At 54.8% G+C, this 13,694-nt stretch overlaps 1 protein-coding gene across 1 annotated transcript in view; it reads left to right on the top strand.

The window, feature by feature from the left end:
• LOC147097166 (prolow-density lipoprotein receptor-related protein 1-like) overlaps positions 1-13,694 on the top strand; it is a 325,180-nt gene that overhangs the window by 92,057 nt on the left and 219,429 nt on the right. The window contains 2 exon segments of the mRNA XM_085972535.1: positions 2,056-2,172; positions 3,247-3,327. Coding sequence (XP_085828661.1) covers positions 2,056-2,172; positions 3,247-3,327 — 198 coding nt within the window.

Genomic DNA, 13,694 nt, shown 5'->3' with positions numbered 1-13,694 from the left:
GAACTAGGGGGCATAGTCTTAGAATAAGGGGCTGCTCTTTCAAAACTGAGATGAGGAGGAACTACTTCACTCAGAGGGTGGTAGGTCCATGGAATATGCTGCCCCAAAAAGCTGTAGAAGCTACATCATTACATAAATTTAAAACAGAAATAGACAGTTTCCTAGAAGTAAAGGGAATTAAGGGTTACGGGGAGCGGGCAGGAATTTGGACATGAGTCCAGGTTCGGATCGGTCATGGCCCTGTGGGTAGCGGAGCGGGCCCAGGGGCCGTGTAGCCTGATCCTGCTCCTATTTCGTGTGTCTAATTCTGTCAGATTCAGGAGATGGTTCTGTGATAGTAGATTGGCGGTTAGGATCAGATCAGCCATGATCTTATTGAATGGCGGAGCAGGCTCGAGGGGCCGATTGGCCTACTCCTGCTCCTATTTCTGATGTTCTTATGTTCTAGATCCCCATGGGATCTGGCTGTGTAACATTCTCGGTTTGGTCTGAGCACAGCAACACGCGCCCCCCGGGTTGTAGCGCAGATGCGTAACCTGGCTCCCGAGGTTGAGAGCGCTACCGTGCATTTGAGGGGAGGCTGGACGGAAAAGGCACTTGAGGGAGCAGGGAATAGAGGGTTACGCTGATCGGGTGAGCTGAGGAAAGACAGGAGGAGGTTCATGTGGTGCATAAATGCCAGCATGGACTGGTTGGGCCGAATGGCCTCTTCTGTGCCGTATATTCCGTGTAAGTTTAATCATTTTTACAGTACGGGTTATCCCGTCGGGAGCAAAAAGAATCTGGCCGTTCCTGTCACACTTCCCCTGCTCGTGGATTCTGCCCAACCTGTTTAATATCCTGAGGGGCGGGGGTGGGTGGTGGGCTGACTGACTTTATCTACAGGCCAACGTCTGAGAATGGACAGCTCATCGAAATGTCTTGTCAGTAACCCACCCCGGGGGCGGGGAAGAGTCTTGTAAGTCATCAGCATGACTCCTACCAGATGCATTCCACACGTGGAATTTTTCAATCGCGAAGGAATTGTCGGTTGAAGCAGGGCGTTTGGCCATCTGGCTATGCACTTACCCCTGATAAATTCAAACCACATTCTTGAGCAGGTATTTAACCAGCACCCGCCTCTTTTGATTCCGGTATCCTCCCCTGCCCCCCCTCTCCTGAAAGTGTTAACTCCGAGCTGGGATCAGCAGGCATTGAGTATCCCTTGCTGCTGTACGTAGGAACAGGAGGAGGCCATTCAGCCCCCCTCGAGCCTGTTTTATTAGGAACAGGAGGAGGCCGTTCAACCCCTCAAGCCTGTTACATCAGGAACAGGAAGAGGCCATTCAGCCCCCCTTGAGCCTGTTATATTAGGAACAGGAGGAGGCCGTTCAGCCCCCCTCGAGTCTGTTACATTAGGAACAGGAGGAGGCCGTTCAGCCCCCCTCGAGTCTGTTAAATCAGGAACAAGAGGAGGCCATTCAGCCCCCCTCGAGTCTGTTACATTAGGAACAGGAAGAGGCCATTCAGCCCCCCTTGAGCCTGTTATATTAGGAACAGGAGGAGGCCGTTCAACCCCTCGAGCCTGTTACATCAGGAACAGGAGGAGGCCATTCAGCCCCCCTCGAGTCTGTTACATTAGGAACAGGAGGAGGCCATTCAGCCCCCCTCGAGCCTGTTACATTAGGAACAGGAGGAGGCCATTCAGTCCCCCTCGAGCCAGGAGGAGGCCATTCAGCCCCCCTCGAGTCTGTTACATTAGGAACAGGAGGAGGCCATTCAGCCCCCTCGAGCCTGTTACATTAGGAACAGGAGGAGGCCATTCAGCCCCCCTCGAGCCTGTTCCAGCATTCCGTCAGACCATGCCTGATCTGTGCCTCAGCTTCATATCCCTTGATACCGATCAGAAATGTACCGCTTTCCATCTGGAAAATTTAAGTTGATGCACACGAGATTCTGTGATAGCCGTCGCTTAGAATCCTCCTCATCTACCTTCTGTCCGCCACCCAGTTGGGAGCGATTGTGAACTTCCCATTGAAACTTCTCTTCCTTCCCCCCCCTGCTTTTCCACTCCAGCACGGACCTGCCCGCCCAACCAGTTTTCCTGTGCCAATGGCCGCTGCATCCCCAACTCCTGGACGTGTGACCTGGACGACGACTGTGGTGACCGATCGGACGAGCCGGCCTCTTGCGGTGAGTGAGCACCGTGTTGCGGCGGGCGTTTGTTGAATCGGGTGAGTGTGCGTCGATCACCTTTCCTGAGAGAGTACAGAACGCGCTACGCAGCTTCCCATTCGCTGTTACTGGTTTTAGGAGCAGGAGGAGGCCATTTAGCCTCCCTTGAGCCTGTTACATTAGGAACAGGAGGAGGCAATTCAGCCCCATGAGCCTGTTACATTAGGAACAGGAGGAGGCCGTTCAGCCCCCCCTTGAGCACGTTACACAGGAACAGGAGGAGGCCATTCAGCCCCATCGAGCCTGTTATATTAGGAACAGGAAGTGGCTAATCAGCCCCCCTCGAGCCTGCTACATTAGGAATAGGGGGAGGCCATTCAGCCCCCTCAAGCCTGTTACATTAGGAACAGCAGGAGGCCATTCAGCCCCCTCGAGCCTGTTACATTAGGAACAGGAGGAGGCCATTCAGCCCCCTCGAGCCTGTTACATTAGGAACAGGAGGAGGCCATTCAGCTCCCCTCGACCCTGTTACATTAGGAGCAGGAGGAGGCCATTCAGCCCCCTCGAGCCTGTTACATTAGGAACAGGAGGAGGCCATTCAGCTCCCCTCGAGCCTGTTACATTGGGAACAGGAGGAGGCCATTCAGCCCCTCGAGCCTGTTACATTAGGAACAGGAGGAGGCCGTTCAGCTTGACGAGCACTTCAGGGAGGTTAATGCAAAAGTGCCTGCAAAAGTGGGAGGTTATTGGACGATACAAGGGAGGGCCGGTCTACCACTTGCTTCATACAGCGCTCCCGTCATCATGGGAACGCTTTAGAGTGCGGGGGGAAAGGGGAGATAAAGGACCAAGATAAGAAGCACCTGGCCCAAGAATTTTGCCCTGCCAAATGTTTTCCCCGGTTTATCAGTCTTGCACTCACTGGCGTTGACCAGAGTTGGCCAAACCCTGATAGGTGGCAGAAGTGTTCTGTTGAAACATTTGAGATTGGCAGTCTGGAAACGCAGGGACTTGGAAGTGCCGAAGAATGCGGGTACGATTCGAGGTGGGGTGAGGGAAGAAGTAACGGTAATCTTTCTCTTGTGTTCACAGCCTACCCGACCTGTTTCCCCCTGACCCAGTTCACGTGTAACAATGGGCGATGCATCAATATAAACTGGCGCTGCGATGCTGGTGAGTGGAATGGTGGCACCCGTTAGCCTTTTCCTTCCCCCCTCCACCCACCCCCCCCCCCCCACCCTGCCCTGCCCTGCTGTGGGTCGCTTCTGTCCGCTTTGTTACTGTCGCAGTTCTGCAATCACCAGCAGCAAATTTGCACCCCTGGCCCGTGAGGCAGCCGTCGCCATCTCACCCTATCACCATATCCTTCTATTCCTTTCTCCCTCGTGTGTTTATCCAGCTTCACCCTTAAATGCATCTGTGCTATTCGCCTCCACCACTCCCTGTGGGAGCGAGTTCCACATTCTCACCACTCTCTGAGTAAAGGAGTTTCTCCTGAATTCCCCATTGGATTTATTAGTGACTATCTTATATTGATGGCCCCGAGTTCTGGTCTCCCCCACAAGTGGAAACATCTTCCGTATCGAAATACTTCTTAATTTTAAAGACCTCTATCAGGTCGCCCCTCAGCCTTCCCGGTTCGAGAGAAAAGAGCCCCAGCCTGTTCAGTCTTTCCTGATAGTTATAAACCTCTCAGTTCTGGTATCATCCTTGAAAGTATTTTTTGCACCTTCTCCAGTGCCTCTATATCCCTTTTGTAATATGGAGACCAGGACTGTGCAGAGTGCTCCAAGTGTGGTCTAACCAAGGTATATGGAGACCAGAACTGTGCACAGTGCTCCAAGTGTGGTCTAACCAAGGTATATGGAGACCAGAACTGTGCACAGTGCTCCAAGTGTGGTCTAACCAAGGTATACGGAGAGCAGAACTGTGCGCGGTGCTCCAAGTGTGCTCTAACCAAGGTATACGGAGACCAGAACTGTGCACGGTGCTCCCAGTGTGGCCTAACCAAGGTATATGGAGACTAGAACTGTGCACAGTGCTCCAAGTGTGGTCTAACCAAGGTATATGGAGACTAGAACTGTGCACGGTGCTCCAAGTGTGGTCTAACCAAGGTATATGGAGACTAGAACTGTGCACAGTGCTCCAAGTGTGGTCTAACCAAGATTAACATCACCTCTTTACAATTCTATTCCTCTGGAAAGGAACCCCAGTGCTGTGTTTTGCTGCCGCTGATTTCAGTCGCTCTCAGTCCTTGCCCCCCACCCTGTGCTCTTGTGTCTTCGTTTGACTTTTATCCATGTTTTTCCTTCTTGTTTTACGCCGCTGTAATTTCGAATTGCCTTTCTCTTTTTTTGTTGTTGTTGTCGTCGTCTGCGTTGTTGAATGCTTTTGTCTCTCGTCTGTCACACCCTCCCGCCAACTGTGTGCTGTCTCGGTTGATTTCTGTGTTTCAGATGACGATTGTGCCGACGTATCTGATGAAGAACGTTGTGACCACTTTGACGGTCAGTGCATAGAATCAGCATGCACCACGCCCCCCCGCCTTTAAGAAACTCTGACCCCCCGCTTAGCCGCTAGTCCACCACGCCCCCTGCCCCGGCTTTCAGTCCCTGTCCAACCCACCCCAATCCACTCAAATGGCAAATGGTATGCTAGCCTTCGTAGCGGGAGGGTTCGAGTACAGGAGTAAGGATGTCTTGCTGCAGTTGTACAGGGCCTTGGTGAGACCGCACCTGCAGTATTGTGTGCAGTTTTGGTCGCCTTATCTGAGGAAGGATGTTTTTGCCATGGAGGGAGTGCAGCGAAGTTTCACCAGACTGATACCTGGGATGGCAGGAATGACGTATGAGGAGAGATTGGGTCGATTGGGCTTGTACTCGCTGGAGTTTAGAAGAATGAGAGGGGATCTCATCGAAACCTATAAAATTCTGACAGGACTAGACAGACTAGATGCAGGAAGGATGTTCCCGATGGCCGGGGAGCCCAGAACCAGGGGTCACAGTCTAAGGATAAGGGGTAAGCCATTTAGGACAGAGATGAGGAGGAATTTCTTCACCCAGAGAGTGGTGAACCTGTGAAATTCTCTACCACAGAAGGCAGTTGAGGCCAATTCATTAAATATATTCAAGAAGGAGTTAGATATGTTTCTTAAGGCTAAAGGGATCAAGGGATATGGGGAGAAGGCAGGGACAGGGTACTGAATTTGGATGATCAGCCATGATCTCATTAAATGGCGGAGCAGGCTCGAGGGGCCGAATGGCCGACTCCTGCTCCTATCTTTCTATGTTACTCCCCTGTGCAGGAATTGCTCTCGAAGAACTAGCGTTTTCAAAAACAATAATTATTTTCCAAGCCGAATTTCACCGAGCATGCACTGTGCCTGGAATGTGGCAGTTCAGAGACGATTCGCTTGGTTGATTCCTGAGACGAGGGGGTTTGACTTATGAGGAAAGGTTGAGCAGGTTGGGCCGATACTCATTGGAGTTTAGAAGAATGAGAGGTGACCTTATTGAAAACGTATAAGATACTGAGGGGGCTCGACAAGGTAGATGCAGAGAGGATGTTTCCTCTGGTGCGGGAATCTAGAGCTCGGGGGGCATAGTTTCAGAATAAAGGGGTCATAGAAACATAGAAGATAGGAGCAGGAGTAGGCCATTCGGCCCCTCGAGCCTGCTCCGCCATTTAATGAGATCATGGCTGATCATCCAAACTCAGTACCCTGTCCCTGCCTTCTCCCCATAGCCCTTGACCCCTTTAGCCTTAAGGAATATATCCAACTCCTTCTTGAAGGTCGTCCTTTTAGAACTGAGATGAGGAGGAATTTCTTCTCTGAGGGTCGTAAATCTGTGGAATTCTCTGCCCCAGAGAGCCATGGATGCTGGGACATTTAAGGTGGAGATAGACAGATTTTTTGCAAGATAAGGGAGTGAAGGGTTATGGGGAGCGGGCGGGGAAGTGTCTTTGAGCCCAAGATCAGCCATGATCATATTGAATGGCGGAGCAGGCTCGAGGGGCCAAGTGGCCTACTCCTGCTCCTTATGTAAGCAACAACTCCCATTTATACAGGGCCTTTTAACATCGTAAAACGTCCTAAGGCGCTTCACAGGAGCGTACGTCAGACAAAATCTGACCCCGAGCCATGTACGGAGATATTAGGACAGGCGACCAAAAGCTTGGTCAAAGTGGTCGGTTTTTAAGCAGCGTCTTAAAGGAGGAGAGAGAGAGGTGGAGAGGTTTAGGGAGGGAATTCCAGAGCTCGGGGCCCAGGCGGCTGAAGGCACGGCCGCCAATGGTGGAGCGATGGAAATCGGGGGGATGCGCTAGAGGCCAGAATTGGAGGAGCGCAGAGATCGTAGATAAACAGATTTGAGGTGGTAACCAGTGCAGATACCTATATAGACGTATAAAGGAAAGAACTTGCTTTTAAACTGCTCCTTTCTCGACCTCAGCACGTCCCAAAGCGCTTCATAGCCAATGAAGTACTTTATGAAGTGTAGTCACTGTTGTAATGTAGGGAACACGACAGCCAGATTGCACACAGCAAGCTCCCACAAACAGCGATGTGATAAAATGACCAGATCATCTGTTTTTAGTGATGTTGGTTGAGGGATAAATATTGCTGTACTGTCGGAGGGGCGGTACCGAGGGAGCGCCGTGCTGTTGGAGGGGCAGTAGTGCTGAGGGAGCGCCGCGCTGCGCTGTCGGAGGGGCGGCACTGAGGGAGTGCCACACTGTCGGAGGGGCAGTACTGAGGGAGCGCCGCGCTGTCGGAGGGGCAGTACTGAGGGAGTGCCGCGCTGTCGGAGTGTCAGTACTGAGGGAGCGCCGCACTGTCGGAGGGGCAGTACTGAGGGAGCGTCGCACTGTCGGAGGGGCAGCACTGAGGGAGCGCCGCGCTGTCGGAGGGGCAGTACTGAGGGAGCGCCGCACTGTCGGAGGGGCAGTACTGAGGGAGCGCCGCGCTGTCGGAGGGGCAGTACTGAGGGAGCGCCGCGCTGTCCGAGGGGCAGTACTGAGGGAGCGCCGCGCTGTCGGAGTGTCAGTACTGAGGGAGCGCCGCACTGTCGGAGGGGCAGTACTGAGGGGGCGCCGCACTGTCGGAGGGGCGGTACTGAGGGAGCGCCACACTGTCGGAGGGGCAGCACTGAGGGAGCACGGCACTGTCAGAGGTGCCGTCTTTCAGATGAGACGTTAAACCGAGGCCTGGTTATTTATCACATTGCTGTTTTTGGGAGCGTGCTGTGCACAAATAGGCTGCCGCGTTTCCTACATTACAACAGTGGGTTGGTAACCAGATTTAAGATAATTGGTTAAAATAACCAAGAGTGGGGAGATGAGACTGTTTTTCCGCAGCGAGTTGTTGTGATCTGGAACGCGCTGCTTGAAAGCAGATTCAATAGTAACTTTCAAAAGGGGAATTGGATAAATACTTTGTGATGATGAGATTTATAACACCCCTGTTTCAGGATGTCACACAGCAGTATTTCAAACACGCTTCAAATCACAACCTGCCGACTTCGAGAGAGGGAATGCAGGTGCCGAGGCCTGGCTGTTTGGTTCCCCGTCCACTCACTGTGGGTAAAAACACGCCCATTCGAGCAGTGAGCCTTGCTTAAGTGCCAATGGCAACCTGCGATTCCGTAGTCCCCGCACTCACCACCTCTCCGCAGCCCCCGCTCTCCGCCGCGCCCCCCGCATACAATGCCCCGCAAAGACTTAAACCTCAGATGCCCCTTGACTTAATAAAACTCACTACGCACTTGGTTTGAGTTTAAAGCAAGGGTTTAATCAACTTGTTTCAGACATGAGAGGTCTAGTTGTACTTCACTAGTTCCTGTCTTACAAAATGTCCCCGAACAAGCTGGGCCCACGCCGAAGTATTTATACTCCTTGGACGGCACCACCAGCTGGCCGTCCGGCGTTTATTTCATGAGTAGTTTCTTTGTGATGATGAGATTTATAACACCCCTGCTTCAGGATGTCACACAGCAGTATTTCAAACACGCTTCAAATCACAACTTCGTGGAGAGTGGGGAGCATCATTGCTGAATCAGTCGAGCTGCCTGTCTCGGTTAAGTTGCCCGCTCATACACGCTCCTTTCTCCGTCGCGCACGTGTCGACAAGCCTCTCAAAAAAAACAATAATAAAGGCAGCACATTAAATCCGAGAGTTCTTTATCTCTCTATCTCTCCCCCCTCCCGCCCCGCCCCTCCCTTCCCGTCCACTGAGCGACGTCTTGTTTCAGAGTAACCGTGTGTGGTGCATGTTGCCATCTATGCAGTTTCTGTGTTGCATGTACTGTGTTTTATTTGCTGCCGGTTGATTGATTTTTTTTTTGGGATGTTGTGAAATCGCTCGTTGAGTGGCGCGATTAGCAGGAGGCGCTGATTTAACCCGCGCAGGGCTTTTGTGAACATTTTAATAGCTCGTCGGACGCGAAAATCCGCGTTTTTACGCGACGAGAATAGAAAACCTTTCTTCTTGCTCCCTTCTCCTCGAGAGAATGCGGCTTTGGACGGTGGGGGGCGGTGGTGGAGGTGCTGCCGTTCTGGTCCTTCATGTGTGGCGCCTGTCGGACCAGAGGAGAGCTTGGTCAGTCGGTCACCGCGCAGCCGATCCCACTAAGTACGTGGGCCGCTGTTACAAGCTGGGCTGCTTATCCCCTGAAGGCCGTTCCAATGCGGCACGCTCCGGACCCAAGCGCTGCGCGTTGTGAAAATCCGCCGTGGAAATTACGTTGCGGGTCCCTGTTGGCCTGCATTGTTGGCCCGGAATCCTGCACAGTTTCAACATGCTTCCCGCAGAGGTCGAGGACTTGCCCTGTCAACCTGCTGACCTTTGTACATTCCAACTCCCGCCCTGGCTCCTGGCCAGTGAACTAAAAAATGTTCAGGTTGGCAGAATCGAAGAAGAATCCATCCCCGCTACAGACACTGCTTCTGTCTGCCAATTTCTCCCGTCCTTTCTAACTTCTGCCGTTCACTACAATGCCCTGTTCCGCCTCCCCCTCTTCCCCTGTTTAACCCCCCTTCCCCTGTTTCTCTCTCTTCCACCCCCCCTGTTTCTCTCTCCCCCCCTGTTTCTCTTCCCCCCCCCCTGTTTCTCTCTCTCCCCCGTTTCTCTCTCTCCCCCCCGTTTCTCTCTCTCCCCCCCGTTTTCTCTCTCTCCCCCCCGTTTCTCTCTCCTCCCCCCCGTTTCTCTCTCTCCCCCTGTTTCTCTCTCTCCCCCCCCCTGTTTCTCTCTCTCCCCCCTGTTTCTCTCTCTCCCCCCGTTTCTCTCTCTCCCCCCCGTTTCTCTCTCCCCCCCCTGTTTCTCTCTCTCTCCCCCCTGTTTCTCTCTCTCCCCCCTGTTTCTCTCTCTCCCCCCGTTTCTCTCTCTCCCCGTTTCTCTTTCTCCCCCCCTGTTTCTCTCTCTCCCCCCGTTTCTCTCTCTCTTCCCCCCTGTTTCTCTCTCTCCCCCCCCCCGTTTCTCTCTCCCCCCCCCCCGTTTCTCTCTCTCCCCTGTTTCTCTCTCTCCCCCCCCCGTTTCTCTCTCTCCCCCCGTTTCTCTCCCCCCCTGTTGCTCTCTCCCGCCTGTTTCTCTCTCCCCCCCCGTTTCTCTCTCCCCCCCTGTTTCTCTCTCTCTCCCCTGTTCTCTCTCTCCCCCTGTTTCTCTCTCTCCCCCTGTTTCTCTCTCTCCCCCTGTTTCTCTCTCTCCCCCTGTTTCTCTCTCTCCCCCTGTTTCTCTCTCTCCCCTGTTTCTCTCTCTCTCCCCCTGTTTCTCTCTCTCCCCTGTTTCTCTCTCTCCCCCTGTTTCTCTCTCTCCCCCCTGTTTCTCTCTCTCCCCCCTGTTTCTCTCTCTCCCCCCTGTTTCTCTCTCTCCCCCTGTTTCTCTCTCTCCCCCTGTTTCTCTCTCTCTCCCCTGTTTCTCTCTCTCCCCCCTGTTTCTCTCTCTCCCCCCTGTTTCTCTCTCTCCCCCCTGTTTCTCTCTCCCCCCCCTGTTTCTCTCTCTCCCCCCTGTTTCTCTCTCTCCCCCCTGTTTCTCTCTCTCTCCTGTTTCTCTCTCCCTGTTTCTCTCTCCCTGTTTCTCTCTCTCCCCCTGTTTCTCTCTCTCCCCCTGTTTCTCTCTCTCCCCCCCTGTTTCTCTCTCCCCCTGTTTCTCTCTCTCTCCCCCTGTTTCTCTCTCTCCCCCTGTTTCTCTCTCTCCCCCTGTTTCTCTCTCTCCCCCTGTTTCTCTCTCTCCCCCTGTTTCTCTCTCTCTCCCCCTGTTTCTCTCTCTCTCCCCCTGTTTCTCTCTCTCTCCCCTGTTTCTCTCTCTCTCCCCCTGTTTCTCTCCCCCTGTTTCTCTCTCTCTCCCCCTGTTTCTCTCTCTCCCCCTGTTTCTCTCCCCCGTTTCTCTCTCTCTCCCCCTGTTTCTCTCTCTCCCCCCCTGTTTCTCTCTCTCTCTCCCCCTGTTTCTCTCTCTCCCCCCTGTTTCTCTCTCTCCCCCTGTTTCTCTCTCTCCCCCTGTTTCTCTCTCCCCCCCTGTTTCTCTCTCTCCCCCTGTTTCCCTCTCTCCCCCTGTTTCTCTCTCTCCCCCTGTTTCTCTCTCTCTCCCCCTGTTTCTCTCTCCCCCCCCTGTTTCTCTCTCTCCCCCTGTTTCTCTCTCTCCCCCTGTTTCTCTCTCCCCCCCTGTTTCTCTCTCTCTCCCCCTGTTTCTCTCTCTCCCCCCCCTGTTTCTCTCTCTCTCCCCCTGTTTCTCTCTCTCCCCCCTGTTTCTCTCTCTCCCCTGTTTCTCTCTCTCCCCCCTGTTTCTCTCTCTCCCCCTGTTTCTCTCTCTCTCCCCCTGTTCTCTCTCTCCCCCTGTTTCTCTCTCTCCCCCTGTTTCTCTCTCCCCCCCTGTTTCTCTCTCTCCCCCCTGTTTCTCTCTCCCCCCCCTGTTTATCTCTCCCCCCCTGTTTCTCTCTCCCCCCCTGTTTCTCTCTCTCCCCCCCTGTTTCTCTCTCTCCCCCCTGTTTCTCTCTCTCCCCCCTGTTTCTCTCTCTCCCCCCCCGTTTCTCTCTCTCTCCCTGTTTCTCTCTCCCTGTTTCTCTCTCTCTCCCCTGTTTCTCTCTCTCCCCCCTGTTTCTCTCTCCCCCCCTGTTTCTCTCTCTCCCCCCTGTTTCTCTCTCTCCCCCCCCGTTTCTCTCTCTCTCCCTGTTTCTCTCTCTCTCCCCTGTTTCTCTCTCTCCCCCCTGTTTCTCTCTCCCCCCCTGTTTCTCTCTCTCTCCCCCTGTTTCTCTCTCCCCCCCTGTTTCTCTCTCTCTCCCCCTGTTTCTCTCTCTCTCTCCCTGTTTCTCTCTCTCTCCCCCTGTTTCTCTCTCTCCCCCTGTTTCTCTCTCTCTCCCCCTGTTTCTCTCTCTCCCCCCCCTGTTTCTCTCTCTCTCCCCCTGTTTCTCTCTCTCCCCCCTGTTTCTCTCTCTCCCCCTGTTTCTCTCTCTCTCCCCCTGTTTCTCTCTCTCCCCCTGTTTCTCTCTCCCCCCTGTTTCTCTCCCCCCCTGTTTCTCTCTCTCCCCCTGTTTCTCTCTCCCCCCTGTTTCTCTCTCCCCCCTGTTTCTCTCTCCCCCCTGTTTCTCTCTCCCCCCCTGTTTCTCTCTCTCCCCCCCTGTTTCTCTCTCTCCCCCCTGTTTCTCTCTCTCCCCCCTGTTTCTCTCTCTCCCCCCCGTTTCTCTCTCTCTCCCTGTTTCTCTCTCCCTGTTTCTCTCTCTCTCCCCCTGTTTCTCTCTCTCCCCCCTGTTTCTCTCTCCCCCCCTGTTTCTCTCTCTCCCCCCCTGTTTCTCTCTCTCTCCCCCCCCCGTTTCTCTCTCCCCCCCCTGTTTCTCTCTCTCTCCCCCCTGTTTCTCTCTCTCCCCCTGTTTCTCTCTCCCCCCCCTGTTTCTCTCTCCCCCCCTGTTTCTCTCTCTCCCCCCTGTTTCTCTCTCTCCCCCTGTTTCTCTCTCCCCCCCTGTTTCTCTCCCCCCCCTGTTTCTCTCCCCCCCCTGTTTCTCTCCCCCCCTGTTTCTCTCCCCCCCTGTTTCTCTCTCTCCCCCTGTTTCTCTCTCCCCCCCCTGTTTCTCTCTCTCCCCCCTGTTTCTCTCTCTCCCCCCCTGTTTCTCTCTCCCCCCCTGTTTCTCTCCCCCCCCCCCGTTTCTCTCTCCCCCCCTGTTTCTCTCTCCCCCCCTGTTTCTCTCTCCCCCCCCTGTTTCTCTCTCCCCCCCTGTTTCTCTCTCTCCCCCTGTTTCTCTCTCCCCCCCTGTTTCTCTCTCCCCCCCTGTTTCTCTCTCTCCCCCCTGTTTCTCTCTCTCCCCCCCTGTTTCTCTCTCTCTCCCCCCTGTTTCTCTCTCTCCCCCCCTGTTTGTCTCTCTCCCCCCTGTTTCTCTCTCTCCCCCCCCGTTTCTCTCTCTCCCCCTGTTTCTCTCTCTCTCCCCCTGTTTCTCTCTCTCCCCCCCGTTTCTCTCTCTCCCCCCCCGTTTCTCTCTCTCCCCCCCCCGTTTCTCTCTCTCCCCCCCCGTTTCTCTCTCTCCCCCCCCGTTTCTCTCCCCCCCCCCTGTTTCTCTCTCCCCCCCCCCGTTTCTCTCTCTCCCCCCCCGTTTCTCCCTCTCCCCCCCCCGTTTCTCTCTCTCCCCCCCCCGTTTCTCTCTCTCCCCCCCCCGTTTCTCTCTCTCCCCCCCGTTTCTCTCTCTCTCCCCCCCGTTTCTCTCTCTCCCCCCCGTTTCTCTCTCTCCCCCCCCGTTCTCTCTCTCCCCCCCCGTTCTCTCTCTCCCCCCCCGTTTCTCTCTCTCCCCCCGTTTCTCTCTCTCCCCCCGTTTCTCTCTCTCCCCCCCGTTTCTCTCTCTCCCCCCCGTTTCTCTCTCTCCCCCCGTTTCTCTCTCTCCCCCCCGTTTCTCTCTCTCCCCCCGTTTCTCTCTCTCCCCCCCGTTTCTCTCTCTCCCCCCGTTTCTCTCTCTCCCCCCGTTTCTCTCTCTCCCCCCCGTTTCTCTCTCTCCCCCGTTTCTCTCTCTCCCCCCCGTTTCTCTCTCTCCCCCCCGTTTCTCTCTCTCCCCCCGTTTCTCTCTCTCCCCCCCTGTTTCTCTCTCTCCCCCCCGTTTCTCTCTCTCCCCCGTTTCTCTCTCTCCCCCCGTTTCTCTCTCCCCCCCGTTCTCTCTCTCCCCCGTTTCTCTCTCTCCCCCGTTTCTCTCTCTCCCCCCGTTTCTCTCTCTCCCCCCGTTTCTCTCTCCCCCCCGTTTCTCTCTCTCCCCCCCCGTTTCTCTCTCTCCCCCCCCGTTTCTCTCTCTCCCCCCCGTTTCTCTCTCTCCCCCCCCGTTTCTCTCTCTCCCCCCCGTTTCTCTCTCTCCCCCCCCGTTTCTCTCTCTCCCCCCCGTTTCTCTCTCTCCCCCCCGTTTCTCTCTCCTCCCCCCCGTTTCTCTCTCTCCCCCCCGTTTCTCTCCCCCCCGTTCTCTCCCCCCGTTCTCTCTCTCCCCCCCGTTTCTCTCTCTCCCCCCGTTCTCTCCCCCCGTTTCTCTCTCTCTCCTCCCCCGTTTCTCTCTCTCCCCCCCGTTTCTCTCCCCCCGTTTCTCTCTCTC

This window comes from Somniosus microcephalus, chromosome 33, assembly GCF_052327205.1.
Source record: "Somniosus microcephalus isolate GS21.2 chromosome 33, FLI_Smic_1.0, whole genome shotgun sequence".
Classification (NCBI taxonomy): Eukaryota; Metazoa; Chordata; class Chondrichthyes; order Squaliformes; family Somniosidae; genus Somniosus; species Somniosus microcephalus.
The sequence above is the reverse complement of the archived record's forward strand: the minus strand, read 5'-3'. Positions and strand labels throughout refer to the sequence as shown.